We start from the raw sequence: 20,448 nt of genomic DNA on the forward strand, positions 1-20,448 counted from the left end.
CCTCCCAGGGCCCAGACAGCGGGCGCCTGCCTTCCAGGGAGCTTCCCGCCTCAGGCGCTGGGGCCTGGGCTCTGCACGCCAGCCTGCAGTGCCTGGCGCGTCTCCATCTCTGTTGCTGACGCCAGCCGTCGACGTAGCGTCCCCCGCGTCTCTGTCACTGTTCCCGACGCCAGCCGTCGACGTAGCGTCCCCCGCGTCTCTGTCACTGTTCCCGACGCCAGCCGTCGACGTAGCGTCCCCCGCGTCTCTGTCACTGTTCCCGACGCCAGCCGTCGACGTAGCGTCCCCCGCGTCTCTGTCACTGTTCCCGACGCCAGCCGTCGACGTAGCGTCCCCCGCGTCTCTGTCACTGTTCCCGACGCCAGCCGTCGACGTAGCGTCCCCCGCGTCTCTGTCACTGTTCCCGACGCCAGCCGTCGACGTAGCGTCCCCCGCGTCTCTGTCACTGTTCCCGACGCCAGCCGTCGACGTAGCGTCCCCCGCGTCTCCGGCCCTGACCTGGCTGTGGCACAGAGCTGGCTTCAGTGAACATTCACGGACCCGAGTGGCCAGCCTGGGGGAGAGGGGTTGTCGGGGGGCTCCTGGGGAGGTCAGGTCTCCCAGTGGGCTCCCGGGTTTCGTGTCTCCACGGTGGTCCCTGTGCAGCCCGCTGCCTGCGTCTGTGGTTTGGTGAATTAGACTGTGCAGGTCCTGAGAAAACCTCGAGCGACGATAAAACTGGTGGGCCTCTTCAGTCACTCTCCTCTTTAAACGCTTTGTTTGTTACTTTCAGCCGTCCCAGGTCTTGGCTGTGGAGCCCGGCTTCCATAATGGTGGTGTTTTTTGCAAATCACGGGCCGTTGCGGCAGGACCCTGGCCGGGCCTGGGTTTACAGGCCGAGCACTCGCTGTGCACACAGCCCTGGGGCAGTGAGGACCATTCGCTGGTATGAAACCGGGCTCAGCCCGGGGGGCAGCACCCCTGGGGACTTGGACCGTGGCTGAGGCTCTGCACCCTTAGCATCGGTGAAGCAGGCCCGGCCCCAGTGCCCACGGGACAGGCAGGCGGGTGTCCGCCCAGGGCTGGCGGCCACCTCTCAGCTCAGCGATGGATGCCACCTGGAAATATGTTCTCTACTCATTTTATCAAAGAAAAGCCAGAAATCAGGATGAACGCGCATTCCTGGTACCTAGTTCTAATGTAAGGAAGAAGAGGAAGACAGTGACCACCGCTCTGTGTAGACCCAACAGAGCCACGTGGGCAGGACTCAGCGGGGTGGGCATCCAGAGGTGGAACTTGGGGGCGGCGGGCGGGGAGGGGGCTGGCTGGCCTCTCGTCCCGGGCCTCAGTTTCCTCTGCGTCCAACGGGAGGTGCCTGGCCAGGTCATTGGAATTCCAGATGGCCCACAGGTCACGACTGGCCAGGACTCTTTTAGAAGTCCAGTTTCTGGGGCCATAGTGCTGGCTGACCCTTTGAATTCCGGGGAGCTCCTGAGTCAGGCAGGAATCGGCTGCCGAATCTCCCGGAAGAGTCTGGGGAACAGCCCGGGTTGGGGGCCACTCTCCAGGTACCTTGATTCTGCCCGCTGGGCACCCTGAGGGAGGGGTGGCAGTGCCCGGCCAGAGGGTCCTCGTCCTTCTAGACGCTGAAGGTTATGCTGGGGAGTAGAAGAGCTTCCGGTTGCCTTTGGAAACCCTGTTTCTAGACAATTCTGAGTCGTGTTTTCGTGGGTTTTCTGCATAGAGGTGGTAAGTTCGGGCGGGTTCCAGTCTCTGTGGCTCCGAAACCCCACCATCCCCTGGCCCAGGGCCGAGACCATCTCCTGTAAGCCCGTGCCCGCCCGGCCCGGGTCCCGCTGCACAGACCTGGGGTCCGTGTGGCAGACAGCACAGTCCCCGGGAGTCTGGGCCCTTCTAACACGGTTCGGAGCGGCTGGGAGTGTGCGTGCCTCCGGGTGCCAGACCAGACAGTGGCTGGCACTGCAGAGGTGCAGCCGGGAGGGAGGCGGGGGCTGGGGCTCCCTGAGACTCAGGTGGCCTTTGAGCAGAGAGCTGGAGGAGGCGAGGGGCGAGCTGGGCAGCCGTCTGGGAAGAGCCCAGCAGAGCGGAAGCATGTGCAAAGGCCTTGTGGGGGGAGCACGCCAGGGCGTGGGGGCTGTCCTGCAGAGCTTCTGGCTCACGGGAGGACTTGGTGGGAGCATGTCAGGGCGTGGGGGCCGTCCTGCAGAGCTTCCGGCTCACGGGAGGACTTGGCCCTGAGCCCCGGGAGGGCAGCAAGCGGGTGAGGGACCCGGTCCAAGTTGTGTCTCAACAGGTCCCAGCTGCTGAATGGGGGAGGCAGGGGTGTGGTGGGTGGGGCCGGAACCCGGCGATGAGGCAGGGGCCGCACGGGCCAAGCTGGCCCCAACATGGTGAGGGGGTCACCGAGTGGTCCGATGCTGGCTCTCTCGAGGGTGGCAGAGCCTGCTTTGCTGACGGATGATATGCAGAGTGTGAGCAAGACCGTTGCCAAGAGTGGCCCGAGAGGGACTGGAGCGGCTGGAAGGATGCAGCCGCTGTCGGCCAAGAGGGGGCGGCGGGCAGGGGTGGGGGCTTGCATTCCAGGGGCCCACCAGGCAGCAGAGACAGCGTGCCCGGGCCGGACACGGGTTCTTTCGGCTCCTCTCTGATCGCTGTGTATCCCCATTAAAGCCATCTGGGAACCTGGGTGAAAGCCAGACCCTCCCGACCCCCACCAAGCCCTTAGGGCGGCCTCGACTGTCCAGAAGGCTCGTCTGCTCCCTCAGCTTTGAGACAGTGCTCCTCGCTGGCTGAGCAGAAATCACGCTGGTGTTCAGGTGGCTGTTTGGACGGCTGCGGCTCCAGCCTCCCCCAGTCCCTCAGCAGGGCCTGGAGGACCTGAGCCCTCACCAGAGGCCCTTGTTGCCTCTGCGTCCACCCATCCTGAGGTCCTTCTACCCGACCTGCCCACCAACGAAGGTGCCCAGCATCTCCCTGAGAACAGGAGGTCCGCAGTTCCTCCCCCCAGGATGGCCAGGGCTCAGTGTCCCCTGGGGCCCATCAGTCCCTTCGGTGGCCAGCCAGGCGTCCATCCTAAGGACCACTTAGCAGCTGCAGTCCCGGCTGTGATGTCTTAGGCCTCCCTGGAGGCGGGTGTGGGTGACTGGTGCAGGAGCATCCTCCGGGTCCCCGGGGAAGCCCGCTCCGCCCCCTCCTTGCTGGCACACCAGCTCTGTGTCCCTTTACACACTCACCTCTCCCTTCAGATCAGCCCTCTGTGTCCTTGTCCACTGGTGCTCAGGGCCAGGCCAGCCCTCGGGGAGGGGGCTGCCTCCAGGCCCGGGCACGTCTCACAGAGTCGAAAGCCTGGGAAGGTGACCTGCCCTTGAAACCTGGCTGTGGTCTGAGCTCTGCGACCTTGGGCACACCCCAAACCCAAGTCTCCGTTCTCCCATCAGCAGAGGGCGGGGGAGCCAGGCCTTCTCAATGGGGTCATGTCAGGGATTATAAACGTGAACTTAGCTTGGGTTGTGGCACGCTGGGTGACTGTACGTGGGGCGTGACCCACCACAAGCCAGCTCGGTCCCTGAAGACTGGTTTTCCAGACCCTGTGGGAATGCCCGCACTCCCCGAGGCAGCCCCCCACCACCGCCAGGCACTGAGCGGCTGACGCTCTGCCTCCTGAAGCCACGCTACCGTCACTCCATCTCTGCTCCTGTGGCCCCTTGATGGGGGACACGGCCACCAGTCCCTTCCCACCCTCCCCTCCCCTTCAGACCCTGCCCTGGTCTGTCTGCGTCTGTCACCCAGAACCTAGTGCAGAGCAGGACCCGTCCCCTCCCCATCCTGGGCGATAAACCTCTGCTAATGTGACCACAGAGCTGCAGGAGCCCCAGCGGGGGGTTGGGAGGGAAGGCTTGTGAAGGCTCCTGTTGACTCTGGCTTGAACCTCCCTTTCTGGGAATCAGAAACCCTGAACAGAGTGTGGCGGAGGTGTGAGGGAGCGCGTGTGTCTGGGAGGCTGTGTTGCTCGGGCCTGGGTACTCTGCTGGGAGTGTGGAGGCGGCTCTGGCGTGGACATCTGACCACAGACAGGCCTGCAGATGGCTCTCCCTCCGCGTGGGGCTGGCCCACTCAGAAGACAGTGGCTTTTCCAGACGATGTGACCACCGCTGGCGCCATGTACCCCAGGCTGGTTTATGTCATGACCACACACGACCCCAGGATGCCAGGCCCTGGACCCCAGCCCCGCCCCCAGGGGCACACGCTTCCTCTCTGCTGCCAGGTGGCAGGTGCATCCAACGGGGATCCAGTCCCCTGCACCCGTGACCCAGCGACTCAGCTTCACCACCCCACGCTCCTCGTCTGCGGAAGGGACAGTGGCCCAGTGTGCCCTGGTTCCAGGGGTGGCGGTTGGGTTACAGGCCATGTAGGTTAATCACCCAATACAGCAGCCGCATCCCCCGAGGCTTTACAGGGAGCGTTGCTGCGTGTGTGTGTGTGTGTGTGTGAGTGAGCGAGCTGTTCAGGCACAGCGGGTGTGAGTGTGGGCTCTGACCTCACTTGTGAGCTGCGTGTCTCGGGGCAGGCTAGCCTCTCTGTGCCTGGGAGGTGTGTCAGCGGTCACGGGGAGTAAGCAGCCCTGACTCTGAAAACATTATTTCTGTTATCGGCGTCATCAGTGCTGGGGGTGAGCAGCGGGTCTCTGCTTCTGCCCACAGCTGCCTCAGACTAGCGTTTTTCTTAAGAAAAGTCATTCATGACCTCACAGGCCATAATTAGAGACGTCCGTGTGGCCGCAGGCCCCCTGCCTGACTCACCCACCAGCTGGAGTGGGGATGTGGCATCTCAGCCTTGGAGCCGGGCCCCTTCCCCCCGGCCCAGCAGCCCCTTCAGGAGCATTTACAGCTCCAGGTATGGGTGGTGTCCGCAGGAGGCCCCTCCAGCAGGCAGGGCGGGTGACCCTGACCCACCTGCCCCTCCCACCTCTCACTGCTGGGACCTGCAGGCGGGGCCCTCTCGGTCAGAGAACTGGAGACCGCACTTAGAAAGCGCTTTTCACGAGCCGATGGCTTTTTGAAGGCTGTCTCCGTGTACTGACTGTACAGACGTCAGTCCGTCAGTGGCAGGGGTCCTTCTGCCCCGCCTCCAACAGGTGTCTGCCCTGCTGCGGCTTGTACACCTCCAGGGACGGGCAGTTCAGCCACGCGAGAGCATCCTTTCTCGAGCCGGGCGATGCGGGCTGTGAGCCTGACAGAGGCTTGGCCACCGGCCTCAGGTCGTCCGTGGCCGCGCGCTCCAGCCCTCGGTGGGAGGCGGCCCCGTGCTGTCGTGGGTGTTGGCACGCGCCCCCAGCCACGTGGTCCTGTGGGAGGGTGCTCGCGGGCCTGCAGGAGCGAGTCAGGGACGGGTGGGTGCTGTCTGCCCAGGCTCACAGGAGAAGGTGGGGGCGAGCGCCCCAGCCTTCGGAATCCACCTGGAGCTCCGGACAGTCTTCCCCTGTGAGCCGATACCTGCAGTGGACGGCAGGGCTGGGGCTGTTCCGGCTTCTCACTCTGCGTCACTGACTGGCTTCGCAGCCTGTATTAAACTCCCGTCAGCCGGAAAGGTCCCCCCACTGTTTATCACAAGAACTTCCATCGGGCCAGAACTTCCCCCAACTTAACATTGTCTCCATTAGTTTCCATTATATTGATGTGTAATTTATGTAAATCAGTCCCTTGCTGACAGGCATTTAGATTATTTCCAAGTTTCTACAATCAGATACAGCACAGCCGTGGAATTCTTTGCACGCACCTCTGCGTATTGGCCTTGCTTCCTTCGTGAGAATCTCTGGGAGAGGGAGGCCGGATCAGGAGCGTCTGCCCAGAGCACTGGCCACACTCCTGACTCTCACGGAACGTCCCGGGGACTCTGAACGGTCGGGGAACAGCAGCGGTGTGCATGGGGCCCGCCCGACCCTCAATCTGCACATGGCCCAGGGTCTGCGCGTGTTCTCGAATCCCCATGTGCAGCCGAGGGCTGACTCTGGAGTGTCCGATCCTGACCGATGGACAGAAGCTTCCCCGAGAGAGGGGGTTCCTGGGTGGTGGGACATGGAGCTCCCACTGGGCGAGCACTGTGGTGAGGAGAGGTGCTCGGGGCTGCTGGGGGCTGGGCCACTGCCCTGTGTCCCTGGGGCAGGCTGCCCTGGGCATCCAGAGCTGAGGGCTGGCCAGAACAGAGCTCTAGCATCTGCAGGGTTGCAATTCGATGACCAGGTCTAGCTGGTGCCCTGAAAACCTGAGGCCAGTGTGCCTGTCAGTGCCCAGGGTTCCCCCGTAAACGTGCCTTTGTGCTCACCAGGGCTCTGGCTCAGATTAGGAAGACCCCCTTGGGGTCTGGCGTGTGTCACTTCTCTTCAGGACCAGGAAGGAGTGATGTTCTCTGGCTCAAGACAGTGCGTGCTCTGCTTGCTTCTGTCCAGTCGTTCACTGGAGGACGGTGTATCGTGCTGGTCGCAATGGTGTGGTCTGGCCACTTCTTATCAGGACACTTTGAGGGTTTGATTTTTGGGGTATGCAGAGGCTGCCACGTCACACAACTCAAGTGGACACCATTCATGTGCAGTCGGCAGGACCTGGGGACAAATAGAGGGCATGGGTGCCACAGAGCGGACGTAGGGGAGGGACTGGCCGGTGACTCAGCTCAGGACTCTGGCTCGGCCTCCGCGAGGGGACGGGGGCCATCGCAAGTTAGGTGTGGGGCAGGCGGAGTGTGCGTTGGGGGTGGCGCACGTCAGAAGCCCCATTCCGGGGCCGGCGGGCCTCACCGACCCTGTTGGTCTGGCGCGCACGTCGGCACTCGGGGAGCGTAGCCAGCAAAGCAGCCAAGTGCCCTGTGTGCTCACAGAGCCTGGGCACCGACGTGGGAGGAAAGTGGCACAGGGAAAGCCCGGGAACGCGTAACGTTACACGGCAGGTCGGCGCTGCGAAAGCGCGGAGTAAGGGGTTAGGAATGCTGTGGGGAGGGGGCCGTGGTTTTAATTCGGTCCAGCGGTGGGGGCCTCCTTGGAAGGTGGCATTGAGCAAAGACCCCGGGGTGGTGAAGGCCTGGAGGGGGCTGAGACGTAAGACGGGAACAGCGGTCCAGGCAGGGGAACAGCCAGTGCAAAGGCCCCGAGGCAGGGGCGTGCCTGACGCCTTTGAGAAGACCGTAATGTCCCTGCGGGCCAGACCCCAGTGAGGCTGGAACAGCGTGAGCGAGGGGAGGGGGCCATGGCGAGGTCAGGCCTGGAGGGCGGCGTCTCCACACTTGGTGTGACGGGCAGGGAGCCCTTGGTGTGCCCCCTCCTTTGTTGGGATTGGTCTGGCTGCTGTGGGAGGAGAGGCAGGGGGCTGGGTGAGAGTCCAGGGACCCGCCCTGGCGGCCTGGATGTGCTGAGAGGCGGGCAGGTGGGTGTGTCTGGGAGGTTGGGCTCACAGGTGCCTGCCACACATCCGTTTGGCCGTGACAGAGGCCTGGCCCTCTCCCCAGAGCACCTTCTGGAACCTGCTGGCCTGAGACGGTCAGGAGCTGAGTCACGGACCGAGCAGGAACCCTGGGCTGGCCCAGCCCCGCAAAGGCCCCCTGCATCCGCAGCAGATGGGAGCGCCCCTCCCACGGGTGCTCCAGCCTCATCCAGCCAGGGCGCCACGGGCATGCATGTTGCGCCCGTGAGCCCAGCCGGACAGGAGGCCCGTGCCCTGCACAGGGTCCAGGGGCAGCCGCCTGCCCCTCCCTCCTCAGCACCCTCTGCCTCAAACAGGTGTTTGAGGAACACCCTTGGGAGGAACGCCCTTCCACCCATGCAGATCACTCGAGACCAAGTGAGTGCAGGCTGGGGAAGGGGCTGAGTCCCTTGCCCCGTGAGGGTGGACACCCTTCTTTGCCTGGGGGGTGTCGGTGCTGGGGGCAGGTCCCAGCCCCTGCCTGGCCCTGTGCAGCACCTGCCTGTCACTGCCGTGGCTTCTGCAGCCTCTGGGCTCAGGGACTATTTAAAATCCTGGCGAGCTGAGCCCTGGCTGCTTCGCTGCGAGGACACGATTGCATTTGCTGTCTCCCTGTTCTCTGGAGACAGAGCGGCCCTATTGGAAGGCTGTCCAGTGGGGGCGCGTGTGGAGCGGGTCCTGGGGTCTCGGGGAGGAGGGCAGGCGGAGTCTCCCATCAGCCACGTGCACTTAGGGGGGCCCGTTGCCTGGGGCCCCCCCGACCTTCTGCCCCCGCCCCTCCCGCTGTCCGTCCAGGGCTGTCTCGGGGCGCACCCGGCCCCGCCCCACACGGGCCCACGAGGCCCCGTGGAAGCTTCTGCCGGTGACTGCCCCAGACAGCAGGGGTGCTGGGCCTGGGGCCAGGCCTTGGGCGGGCGGGAGCCCCGGACTCACGGCCACATCCGGGGCTGGCACCCGGGGCCCTTCCCCGGGAGAGGACCCTCATCACCCTCCACTGCTGGGCTGCAGGCTCTGCTGTAGGGGACCCACCGAGCGTCCCGCGGGCCAGAGCGGAAGGCTGGCGCTATTCTTAGACGGCCGGCCTGACAGCATGTGCCGGCTTGGCAGCGGGCGGGAGAGGCGCCCCGGGCATGGGTGCCTGTGGCTGGGCCCCACTGGACCCTCCCCCGGGAGGCAGCCGATGGTCTCACGTTCCGTGGCGGGCAGAGCTGGGCGGGTGGGCCGGGCACAAGCTGCTGATTGCATTGCTGTGACGATGGGACCCTAGAGAAAGGACCACTTGCAGCCCATGGGGCTCTGCGCCCTTCCCTCCCCCGGGCCACTTCCGGAGGGACCGCCACGCCAGCCCAAGGGATGCTAGGATGTCCTGAGGGGCGGGAGTGGCTGGCACGGCTGGAGAGGCTGCCTGAAGGTCCCAGAACCTTGGTTGCATATTCATCACCGCCTCTGGGCTCACATCTTCTGGGGTCTCGAGTGTGGGGTGAGTAACCACCCCACCCCATGCCCTCACCGGACACTTGGAAAGTTGAGGGGTGCGCACAGGCCCGGGGACCAGGGCTGTGGGGTGGCAGGAGCCCCCCATCCTGGGCTCTAATCCCGATGCACCCATGCTCTACCTGCGCGACCTCGGGCAGAGCCGGCGCCACGCGGGTGTCAGTCTGCTCTCCCAGAGATGGAGTGAGCAATCAGTCCTCGCAGGCTGGCTTTAAGAGTTCTAGAAGATGCTCTGTGTCCGCCTCCAGGCTGGTGGTCACCAGCAGCACAGACGGGGTGGACGGCTTCAGCACGTTCTTGCCTGTGGCTCACGAGCACGATGCTGAGAGCTGGGCGCAGGGTGGTCATGTGTGTGTCCTGACCTTGGATCAGGCCCCGTGACCTCGTTTTGCCTCCATCGCGTCCTGAAAGCCTGTCTTTAGATACACGCTCTGAGCGGTTAGGGCTCGCAGCTTGCGGGTGTTGGTGGGGAGGGACAAGCTCAGCCCAAAACAGATGCCCACACAATGCCTGCCCCTGCGGGCATGCGGCAAGGAGTCACTCTGTTCATTGTTGGTCAAAAAGGAAAAAAAGGACTTAATCCTGGCAGTGGGAGTACAGGAGCGAGGAGGTGGGACCCGCGGGCTGTCAGTGGGCATCCCAGGCACAGCCTGCTCCATGGGGGCCCGTCATGGGGGTCGGTGGAAGGGGAGCAGGTCCGTCAGGGCAGGGTGTCGGTTGTAGGGGGTGGGGGGCATGCTGTACACCCAAAGCAGGGCCTCCGCGAGAGGAGGGGAGCCTTAGGGAGGCATGAAGCAGGGGTGGCCGTGAGCCCCGGGGGTCCACCCAGGGGAGGGCGGGGTGTGGGCTGGACGCCGGCCTGCGGGGCCCAGGGATGCGGTCTCCCCCTCACCTCCGTCTGTGCTTTCTCCTCAGCGTTGAGGGAGAGGCCCCCAGCAGCGAGCCCGGCACGTCGCTGGACAGCCCCTCTGCCTACCACCAGGGGCCCTTGGCACCCGGCTCGGGCCTGAGCCCGGAGCCCTACGAGCACGCGCCGGGTGGCGCCTATGGGCTGTACGCGGGGCCGCCCGGGCAGCAGCAGCGCGCACGCAGGCCCCGGCTGCAGCACTCAACGTCCATTCTGCGCAAGCAGGCCGAGGAGGAGGCCATCAAGCGCTCGCGGTCCCTCTCCGAGAGCTATGAGCTCTCCTCCGACCTGCAGGACAAGCAGGTGGGTGGCTGGCCACGCGGGGGCAGGGTGGGGCGGGGCGGGGGCCCCCAAGCACTCAAGGCTGGGTGCCAGGCAGGGGTCGTTCCCCACGATGGAAGCCTCAGCCTCAGCCCCAGGCCCTCGCGGTCTCCTCCCGACTCCCAGAGGAAGCGGAGGGAGTGGGTGGGCGTGGGGTGCTCTGTCAGACCTCAGCCTCTGCCCACTTCCTGCTCCCCCTGCGGCTGGGCTCCAGGCGGTGCTGGGTGTCAGGGCCTGACTCCGCCAGTGCACAGCTTGCACAGTGGGGGCCACTGAGGTCCCGGGGTCCAGGAGAGGCCTGGACCTTCCGGGGTCTGCAGGAGAGGGAGGGGGAGGTCAGTCCACAACAGAAACAGCACGTCCTCTGGACAGCAGGAAGGCCAGGCCGCTCATCGCACCCCTCGGTTTGCAGTTCCATGTTCTGGAGGAACACTGTCTCCTTCCAGGCTGCGCCTCCTCCCCAGGGACTTGGCCCAGACCCCCCACGGGGTCGGCACCCGTGTGCACAACGAGAGCGTGCCCGGCCTGCCTGCGTGGCCTCCTGGCCCCCTCGCCTCGTGGCATTTGGCCCTGGGGTCAGGTCCACAGCAGGGGGTCTCTGTTCCATTTCTCAGCTGCACGCAGATCTAAAGTGGATCAGAACAGTTTATAGCAACAGACGTCTATAGCAGGACCGTTAGAAGGGAGAAAGGTTAAGCAGAGGCAGTGGAGGTAATAACAAGCCTCGCGTGGCCTTAGCATGGCCACAGCTGCTCGTTTTCTCCCTCGCACGTTAGCCCAGTGCCCGCTGTATGCCACCCCGTGCTGGTGGCTGGGGAGTCCCCGGGGAACCGGTGTGGCCACAGCTCTCAGCTGGACGCTGTGGTCCAGGAGGCAGGGTAGCTGTGGACACACGGACTGACTGCAGAGCAAGGATGATGCGAACCCCAGGACGAAGGAATGGGAGGCTGGCCGGGTGCCTGTGGGAGGAGGCGGCTCGGGTGGGCTGGGGGGAGCCTCGCCAAGGCCCCTTGGAGCCAAGTAACCGAGGCCAGGGCCTTCCAGGAGAAGCTGGCAGCAGGTGCAGAGGCCCTAGGCGGGCAAGCTTGCCGGAAAGGGTTGCCAGGGTGAGGGGGGGCCGGGTGGGGCAACACTGAGGGCCACTGAGCATTCGCTCCCTGCTGAGCCTCCTGGCAGTCGAGGCGAAAATAGTAACGGGGCGGCGGGGATTACACGGGAATTTCCAGGCGGAAGCAAGGTGCCTGGTTCCGTGGGGGCTTGGAGCGTGGGCAGCACAGAGCCACGTTTCAGTGGCAGGAGCCCAGCGCAAGGCCTTGCCGTGGCCACTGGCCCCCGGCCTCCATGTCTCCTGTGGTTCCCCTTCATGGGAGGCCCAGCCTTGGGGCTCCTTGTCCTGTCTCGTCTCAGAGCCTCTGTCCCCCTGCACAGCGGGCAGCTTCTGGGGCCCGTCTGCAGGCTGGACACGGGGTCGGGTGAAGGTGCCACCCGTTAGGTGAGTGCAGACGGCTTGGGGTCCCCCCTGTGCCCCAGTCAGCACTCAGACAGGGCCCGGGGCAGCTCTGGCCCAGAAGGGGAGCGACCCCGGAGGGCTGCGTAAGCTCGGCCCCGGAGGGCTGCGTAAGCTCGGGCCCGGAGGGCTGCGTAAGCACGGGCCCGGAGGGCTGCGTAAGCACGGGCCCGGAGGGCTGCGTAAGCTCGGCCCGGGTTGGTGTGTCCCCAGGGGAGGCCGGTAGGAGGGCCAGGGGGCTTTGAGGAGCAGCGTAGAGCCCACGCCTGCCCCCTATCGCCACTTCTGCCCCTGCCCCGACCTGGGGGGCTGGCTCAGGCCAAGAGCGTCGCTGCTGGGTTCGCGAGATCTAGAGTCAGCGGGACAGGAGGGGCTGTGGATCATGCTCTGGCCTGTGCGGGGCCCCCACCCCCAACCGAGCAGACCCGAGGGACCCAGAACCCAGGTCTCGGGGGGCGGAGGAGAGAGGGCTCCCTGGAGCCCAGGCGTGGGCCTCCGTCGGCCCCGAGCGCTCTCGGAGCTGCGCTCCAAACCCAGGAAACAGACGCCACTGGCAGATGTGGAAGTGAGGTCATCCCTTTGGACGAGGTTCAGTGGCTCCAGGGCAAGAGAAAACAGACACTGCCTCCAGGCCCGGCCAGGCTCGCCCCGCCCCTCCACTCCCGACTCCTCTCCTGAGGGGGCCCCTCTGCCACCCCCCCCTTTCTGGAGGGCTGGCACCTCCACGTCTGGGGGAGCTGGTGTCCCTCACGGCGATTGGGACCCACATGCACCCCCAGCAAGGCTCTGAGCCCTCCTGCCCTGCCTGCACCCCCCTCCCCCGGGGCTCCGGACAGCCATCACCTCCCCTTGGCTGAAGCCTGGTTCCCTTGGCATCTGCCTGGCTTTGTTCCCTGAGCTGGTGCCCCGTCTGTTCTGCACAGACCCCGCCTCTCGAGGGTGCAGCCATGCCGTCCACACGGAGGGGACCGGGGCTCTGACCCTGAAGCGTGAACACCTCCTGCCGAGGACCAGGGGCCTTCCCCCCGCCAAGTCAGGGGCTTGGTGGGCCAGCCCACTCCTCATCCCGGGTCTTGTTTGCTTTTGGAAAGTGGGCTCCAGCCTCACCCCAGAGTGAGGCATGGGGAGCGGCCCTCGGGACCGTCCTCAGGCCTGGGGCTGGCAGGCTCCGGAGGCGCACACACCTCGTGGTAGAGTCCCACCACCCTGCCCACCTATGGCGTGGGCCTGCCGTCAGCCTCCTGGAGGGCGCCCTGGGGTCTGGAGGCCTGCAGGGGTGTGTTGGGTCTCTTCTCTGAGGCTCAGTTTCCCCGTCTGTACAGGAGTGGGTGTGGGGTCCCCACAAGCTGTCCACTCTTCCAGGAGTGTAGTGGAGTGTCCCACGCCTCCTCCACCCTGTGCTGAGGGTCTGTCTCGCCTATGCCCGCCGCTGGCCCGTGAGGCCGATCTGACAGGCCCGAGGGGCCACGGGTCCAGGCTTCTCAGGGTCAGTCTGCAGACGAGGGCCCAGGCCTGCGGCTGGTGCTCAATGCTCAGGGCCGACGTGGGTCTTGCGCTGGTCTCCTAGCCTGCCCCGCCACAGTCTTCTTGTTTCCCGAGGGGCGGCCTGCAACCTCCTGCAGCAGCTCCAGGTTTCATTAGACTGCACGGCCCCGGTGCCCAGGGCAAAGGCTGTTGCGGACAGAGAAGTCTGGGAAACCACCGCCCTTGAAAGGCTCTGAGGAGTCCTGCAGGGAGCGCCTGCTGTAACCACAGCTCACTGCTCTTCTGCCTCCCTGGGTCTAGGAGCCTGTGGGCACAGCCCCCGGCGGGTCCCGGGTCTAGGAGCCTGTGGGCACGGCCCCCGGCGGGTCCCGGGTCTAGGAGCCTGTGGGCACGGCCCCCGGCGGGTCCCTGGGTCTAGGAGCCTGTGGGCACGGCCCCCGGCGGGTCCCTGGGTCTAGGAGCCTGTGGGCACGGCCCCCGGCGGGTCCCTGGGTCTAGGAGCCTGTGGGCACGGCCCCCGGCGGGTCCTGGGTCTAGGAGCCTGTGGGCACGGCCCCCGGCGGGTCCCTGGGTCTAGGAGCCCTGTGGGCACGGCCCCCGGCGGGTCCCTGGGTCTAGGAGCCTGTGGGCACGGCCCCCGGCGGGTCCTGGGTCTAGGAGCCTGTGGGCACGGCCCCCGGCGGGTCCTGGGTCTAGGAGCCTGTGGGCACGGCCCCCGGCGGGTCCCTGGGTCTAGGAGCCTGTGGGCACGGCCCCCGGCGGGTCCTGGGTCTAGGAGCCTGTGGGCACGGCCCCCGGCGGGTCCCTGGGTCTAGGAGCCCTGTGGGCACGGCCCCCGGCGGGTCCCTGGGTCTAGGAGCCTGTGGGCACGGCCCCCGGCGGGTCCCGGGTCTAGGAGCCTGTGGGCACGGCCCCCGGCGGGTCCCGGGTCTAGGAGCCTGTGGGCACGGCCCCCGGCGGGCCCCGGGTCTAGGAGCCTGTGGGCACGGCCCCCGGCGGGTCCCGGGTCTAGGAGCCTGTGGGCACGGCCCCCGGCGGGTCCCTGGGTCTAGGAGCCTGTGGGCACGGCCCCCGGCGGGTCCCTGGGTCTAGGAGCCCTGTGGGCACGGCCCCCGGCGGGCCCCGGGTCTAGGAGCCTGTGGGCATGGCCCCCGGCGGGTCCCGGGTCTAGGAGCCTGTGGGCACGGCCCCCGGCGGGTCCCTGGGTCTAGGAGCCTGTGGGCACGGCCCCCGGCGGGTCCCTGGGTCTAGGAGCCCTGTGGGCACGGCCCCCGGCGGGCCCCGGGTCTAGGAGCCTGTGGGCACGGCCCCCGGCGGGTCCCGGGTCTAGGAGCCTGTGGGCACGGCCCCCGGCGGGTCCCTGGGTCTAGGAGCCTGTGGGCACGGCCCCCGGCGGGTCCCTGGGTCTAGGAGCCTGTGGGCACGGCCCCCGGCGGGTCCCTGGGTCTAGGAGCCTGTGGGCACGGCCCCCGGCGGGTCCCTGGGTCTAGGAGCCTGTGGGCACGGCCCCCGGCGGGTCCCTGGGTCTAGGAGCCTGTGGGCACGGCCCCCGGCGGGTCCCGGGTCTAGGAGCCTGTGGGCACGGCCCCCGGCGGGTCCCTGGGTCTAGGAGCCTGTGGGCACGGCCCCCGGCGGGTCCCTGGGTCTAGGAGCCTGTGGGCACGGCCCCCGGCGGGTCCCTGGGTCTAGGAGCCCTGTGGGCACGGCCCCCGGCGGGCCCCGGGTCTAGGAGCCTGTGGGCACGGCCCCCGGCGGGTCCCGGGTCTAGGAGCCTGTGGGCACGGCCCCCGGCGGGTCCCTGGGTCTAGGAGCCTGTGGGCACGGCCCCCGGCGGGTCCCTGGGTCTAGGAGCCTGTGGGCACGGCCCCCGGCGGGTCCCTGGGTCTAGGAGCCTGTGGGCACGGCCCCCGGCGGGTCCCTGGGTCTAGGAGCCTGTGGGCACGGCCCCCGGCGGGTCCCTGGGTCTAGGAGCCTGTGGGCACAGCGCCCGGTGGGTTCCTGGGTCTAGGAGCCTGTGGGCACGGCCCCCGGCCGGTTCTGTGTCTAGGAGCCCTGTGGGCATGGACCCCAGCGGGTTCCTGGGTCTAGGAGTGTGTGGGCATGGCGCCCGGCCGGTTCCTGGGTCTGGGAGCCCTGTGGGCACGGTCTGCCCTCCGGGCCAGGCCGGGCCATCCTCACGCTCCTCTCCGTCCCCCGCAGGTGGAGATGCTAGAACGGAAGTATGGGGGCCGCCTTGTGACCCGTCATGCGGCCCGCACCATCCAGACAGCCTTCCGCCAGTACCAGATGAACAAGAACTTCGAGCGGCTGCGCAGCTCCATGTCTGAGAAGCGCCTGTCCCGCCGCATCGTGCTGTCCAACATGCGGGTGCAGCTGTCCTTCGAGGGGCCCGAGAAGGCGCACAGCTCCTTCTTTGAGGGCAAGCAGGTCTCGGTGACCGACGGGGACTCCCCGCTGGGCTCCCTGGGGCCGGCCGAGTGCGGGGACCTGGGCCCGCCGCCCCCGCCCGCCCTGCAGGCCCCTGCGCCCGCCGGCGACTTTGCCGACGCCATCACGGAGCTGGAGGACGCCTTCTCGCGGCAGGTGAAGTCGCTGGCCGAGTCCATCGACGACGCGCTGAACTGCCGCAGCCTGCATGCCGTGGAGGGGGCGCCCGCACCCGCCGCCGAGCCCTCGTCGGGCCTGCACGGCACGGCTGAGCAGCGCCGGCTGGACGAGATGACCGCCTCGTACAGCGACGTCACCCTGTACATCGACGAGGACGAGCTGTCGCCGCCGCTGCCCGCGGCGCAGGCCGGGTGCCGGCCGTCCAGTGGCGAGTCGGACCTGCGGCTGCGGGCCGGAGCCGCCGCCCAGGACTACTGGGCGCTGGCCCACAAGGACGACAAGGGGGACACGGACACCAGCTGCCGGAGCACGCCGTCGCTGGAGCCGCGGGCGCGCATGGAGCACCTGCCGCTGCTCACCATCGAGCCGCCCAGCGACAGCTCTGACCGCAGCTCGCTCAGCAGGCAGAGCGCCTACGCGCGCGGCCTGGGCGGGCCACAGGGCAGCCCCAAGCACGGCCCCCACGGGCCCCCCAGGGGCCTCCCCCGGGAGGAGCCGGAGCCGCGGGCCCGGCCGCCGCGGCCCCTGGACGCCCACCTGGCCATCAACGGCTCGGCCAACCGGCAGAGCAAGTCCGAGTCGGACTACTCGGACGGCGACAATGACAGTCTCAACAGCACGTCCAACTCCAACGACACCATCAACTGCAGCTCCGAGTCCTCGTCCCGAGACAGCCTGCGCGAGCAGGCGCTCAGCAAGCAGACCTACCACAAGGAGACCCGCAACAGCTGGGACTCGCCCGCCTTCAGCAACGACGTCATCCGCAAGCGGCACTACCGCATCGGCCTCAACCTCTTCAACAAGTGCGTGCCTGGCGCGGCGGGGCCGGGGTCGTCGGGCCCCGGGTGGTGGGCCGCGGGGCTCTCTGAGCAGGGCCGGGTCTGCGTCCACGTGGGCTGGTCAGGGAGGAGGACCCAGGCAGGCCCGACGCCCTGCAGGGCGTGTTCACTGGGTCTGCGGCGTGGCCACTGTGCGGGGCTCCGGGCAGAGCAGGGCGAGGGCGGGAGACTGGTGTTTAACACAGACTATTCTTAGCGCGGCTGAAAATAGCCCTCCCTCGGAGGGGACGCTGGTGGCTCTGGCTGCGAAACCTCGGTCCTCTCTCTGCATTTCGTGTCGCTAGACGCCGGCCTTCTGCTGGCTCCTCTGGGGAGGCGGGGAGGACGTGGAGGAGATGTGGCCAGCCTGCCCGGTGGCTGCTGACCCACGTCCACTGTGAGCCCCCGGCTTCCTCTTCCAGACGGCAGTGGGGGTACTTGGGGGTTACCCCCTGCCCAGCTGGGGCACGCGGAGAGGCCTGTCCTGAAGGGTGGCTGTGGGGAACCATGGGGTCACACCCGGGCCCCTGAGGGGGGCATCCCTGGCCCTCGATCGGCTGAGGACCACGCATCCCAGAGCCATCATGGGCACCCAGGGAGCCCTCGAGACTCTGTCTGCCCCCAGGCTGCGGCCGGAACACTGCGTGAGCAGGGAGGCCGTCCTGCACTCTGTCCCGGGAGCCCGCCTGCCTGCTCTGGGCCCCGCCAGTCCCGAGGCGTCTCGGACCCTCCTGGGGGAAGCTGGGGGGACCTGGGGGCCCCCGAGCTCCCCTCATCCCCGGCAAGCGTCGCGTCCTGACCCAGAAGTCCCAGCCGGGCGGATAGGTGGGGGCCAGAAGAGCTGCCTGCCTGGACCAAGCACCTTGGTCTCTGGACTCTTCCTGGCGCTGCCGGCCCTCTACCGTGGGCCACGCACCAGCCTCCCTTCGCATGTCTGCGTGCGTGACTCTGGTCCTCACACTTCCTCTCTGTGTGTGCCCCGTGGGTGCGACCCCCACAGCGGCCTCGTCCGTGTGACTCACGGGGTGTGAGCTGGAGATGAGCCCGTGTGGAAGGAGCTCAGAGAGTGCCGGGCACACAGAGTCCGGCCCGTTCCTCCCTGCCGTCCCCCTGGCCCCTGCAGACATCCCCTGGACGTGGGCCACGCACACTGTCCTGTTCTGACGCTGCCACGTGGTTTGCTGCTGGTGGCCAGACCCAGGGACGTCCAGTGGCTGTTCGTTGAAGTAGAGCCTGCAGCTGGACATGGGGACCCGTTTCCCCACATCCTGGACGGCACTCAGCCTTGTCTCCCACCCTAGTCCAAACGTAGAGATAGTGTCTCTTGTTTCACTTTGGATTTGCCTGCCTGCTGCTTAGGTGGAGCATCTGTATTTGTGTCTTTTGGCCGTTTTGGTTTTTCCTTCTACAGAATGCCTGTTCTTATTTTTTGCCTATTTTTCTGTTATTTCTCTTTTTGATTTCCTTAATTCATTTCAGTTTAGTTCAGTTGCTCAGTCGTGTCCGACTCTTTGCAACCCCACGGACTGCAGCACGCCAGGCCTCCCTGTCCATCACCAACTCCCAAAGTTTACTCAAACTCATGTCCATTGAGTCCATGATGTCATCCAACCGTCTCATCCTCTGTTGTCCCCTTCTCTCCCCTTCAATCTTTCCCAGCATCAGAGTCTTTTCAAATGAGTCAGCTCTTTGCATCAGGTATCCAAAGAATTGGAATTTCAGTTTCAGCATCAGTCCTTCCAATGAAAACCCAGGACTGATCTCCTTTAGAATGGACTGGTTGGATCTCCTTGCAGTCCAAGGGACTCTCCAGAGTCTTCTCCAACACCACAGTTCAGAAGCATCAATTCTTTGGCGCTCAGCTTTCTTCACAGTCCAAATCTCACATCCATACATGACCACTGGAAAAACCATAGCTTTGACTAGATGGACCTTTATTGGCAAAGTAACGTCTCTGCTTTTTGATATACTGTCCAGGTTGGTTTGATTTCCTAGTGGCTCTTTATATGTGGTGGATGCTGACTCTTTGGAATTACAGAAATGTCTTCCTTTCACTGGCTGCCCGTTTGTTAAACTTTTGAAGTGGAATCAACGCACTATAAGATCTGTCCTTGTCAAGTGTCTAGTTCAGTGGTTTTTAAGTACACATCTTTTAACTTTGTTTATACTTTGCTCGTTTAACAGAAGTTAGCAGTTCTTTTTTACATTTTTCTTATTGAGACGTGGTTGATGCATAACCTAGCTTCAGGCATGCACAGGATGATCCCCGTCCGTCTGTATACACGGTTGGTTTATCAGCGTTCCCTTTGGGTGCTGCTTTGTTTTTTTATGTTTTAAGAGACTCCACCCCAGGTCATCACGTTGGTTCAAAATATGTTCTCAGGACTGTCGTGGTTTTGCTTTCTATCCTTTGGTGTGTTTGGCTGATGTTTGGTTTGGAGAGGGGTACCCAGTAAGGGGTGGAGCTCTTATTATTCGGCGGAAGTTAGCTGGTCATTCGCAGACAGTTTATTGAGTCGTCTGTCCTTTCTCTGTTGACCTGAAGTCCCGTGTGACTCCTCCGTGAGCGGGGTCTGTGCTGGGATCCTGCCGCTTCCTTGGCAGACGCTCACGGAACACCTTGTGCAGGCCGGCCCTGTGCTGGGGGCCTGGCCGCGTCTGTAAACAGGATCAAAGATCCTCGTGGAGCTCCCTCCATGCTCGTGGTCGGGGGCTCTGTTTTTTCCTGTGCCCACATCAGGCTTTGGGTTTTACATGCTTTCTTAGGGCAGAAACCCCTCTTTTGTCCTTTTAAACAGCGGTCTTGGCTCTTGTTGGCAGTTACTCTTCCACACGGATTGTGGAATCAGCTCGTTAAGACTGTGGAAACCCCTGGAGGACTTTTCACTGCAGGCCTTGTGATTGGGGGGCCTCAGCCCTTTACAAGTCGAGGGGCAGAGGTGAGGCCGGGCCTCAGGGGCTGTTTTAGTTCAGATTGCCGGTGACCACAGTCCGTGCAGCTGCCCGCTGGGCCCAGTGCAGGGGCTCAGCGGCCGGTCCCAGGACGGGCCCGCAGCTGCAGAGCACGCTGTCGAGGGTGCGGCCTCGCCCACAGGGAGACGGTGTCACCTGTCCGCACATCAGCACCCGTGGCCGGGCGGAAACGGGGACCCTGGGCCACCCCTTCTGCGCCAGGACCCAGTGGGTCGCTCCCTGCCAAGCTCGGGCGCGAGGCTGGGGTGTGTGGCCACCCGGGGTACAGATAGCGGGGTCCCCTCGCAGCCGGAGGCCGGTCCACACGTAGAAACACGGAGTGAGCAGGGCCTGCTGTCAGCCCGCGGCCGCAGGGAGCCCCGGCTCTGACCGCCACGCCCCAGAGCGCCCCTCGGGCCCCAGGCCCGTCCAAGGCTCCTGCTCTCCCTCCCTATTTCTTCTGATCACGGGCACCTTCCCGTGAGGTCAGTCAAGCTGGCACCAGGCCCCGAGGTCTGGTCCGAGGGAGCGGCCTGCTGGTTCACTGCCTGGGTCCCCGGCCGCAGCGGGTGTGCCGGCTCTGGGCCTCTGTGTCCTCTGGTGTCGTGGAGGTTTGTCGTAATCCCTCAGGTGCTCACCTGCTGTGCACCGCATTCCAGGCGCCGCCCGTGTTAACACACCCGTCCCACAAGGGTGGTCTTGGCCCTGGGAGGCCACGTGGCTCAGGTCAGGCGCCTGGGCAGCGGGGGCGGTGTGGGGGCTGAGCTGGCGTGGGGTCCTCGGGGTGCCAGCCATCCAGCCTGTCCTCGGGTGGCCAACGCGTGCTGGGTGGGGCTGCTGTGTGAGCCCCTCGCTGGCCCAGGCTGGGCGCGGGGTCTGGACAGTCCTGGTGCCCCAGGTTGTGGTCTC

General features: G+C 65.7%; 1 protein-coding gene across 8 annotated transcripts in view; it reads left to right on the top strand.

Moving 5' to 3' along the window:
• IQSEC1 (IQ motif and Sec7 domain ArfGEF 1) overlaps nt 1–20,448 on the top strand; it is a 99,063-nt gene that overhangs the window by 58,277 nt on the left and 20,338 nt on the right. For all 8 annotated transcript variants that reach the window (XM_055557241.1, XM_055557247.1, XM_055557244.1 and 5 more), the window contains exons 2-3: nt 9,858–10,152; nt 15,362–16,572. In XM_055557241.1, coding sequence (XP_055413216.1) covers nt 9,858–10,152; nt 15,362–16,572 — 1,506 coding nt within the window. The remainder of the gene's footprint in view (nt 1–9,857; nt 10,153–15,361; nt 16,573–20,448) is intronic.

Source organism: Bubalus kerabau, chromosome 20 (assembly GCF_029407905.1).
Source record: "Bubalus kerabau isolate K-KA32 ecotype Philippines breed swamp buffalo chromosome 20, PCC_UOA_SB_1v2, whole genome shotgun sequence".
Lineage (NCBI taxonomy): Eukaryota > Metazoa > Chordata > Mammalia > Artiodactyla > Bovidae > Bubalus > Bubalus kerabau.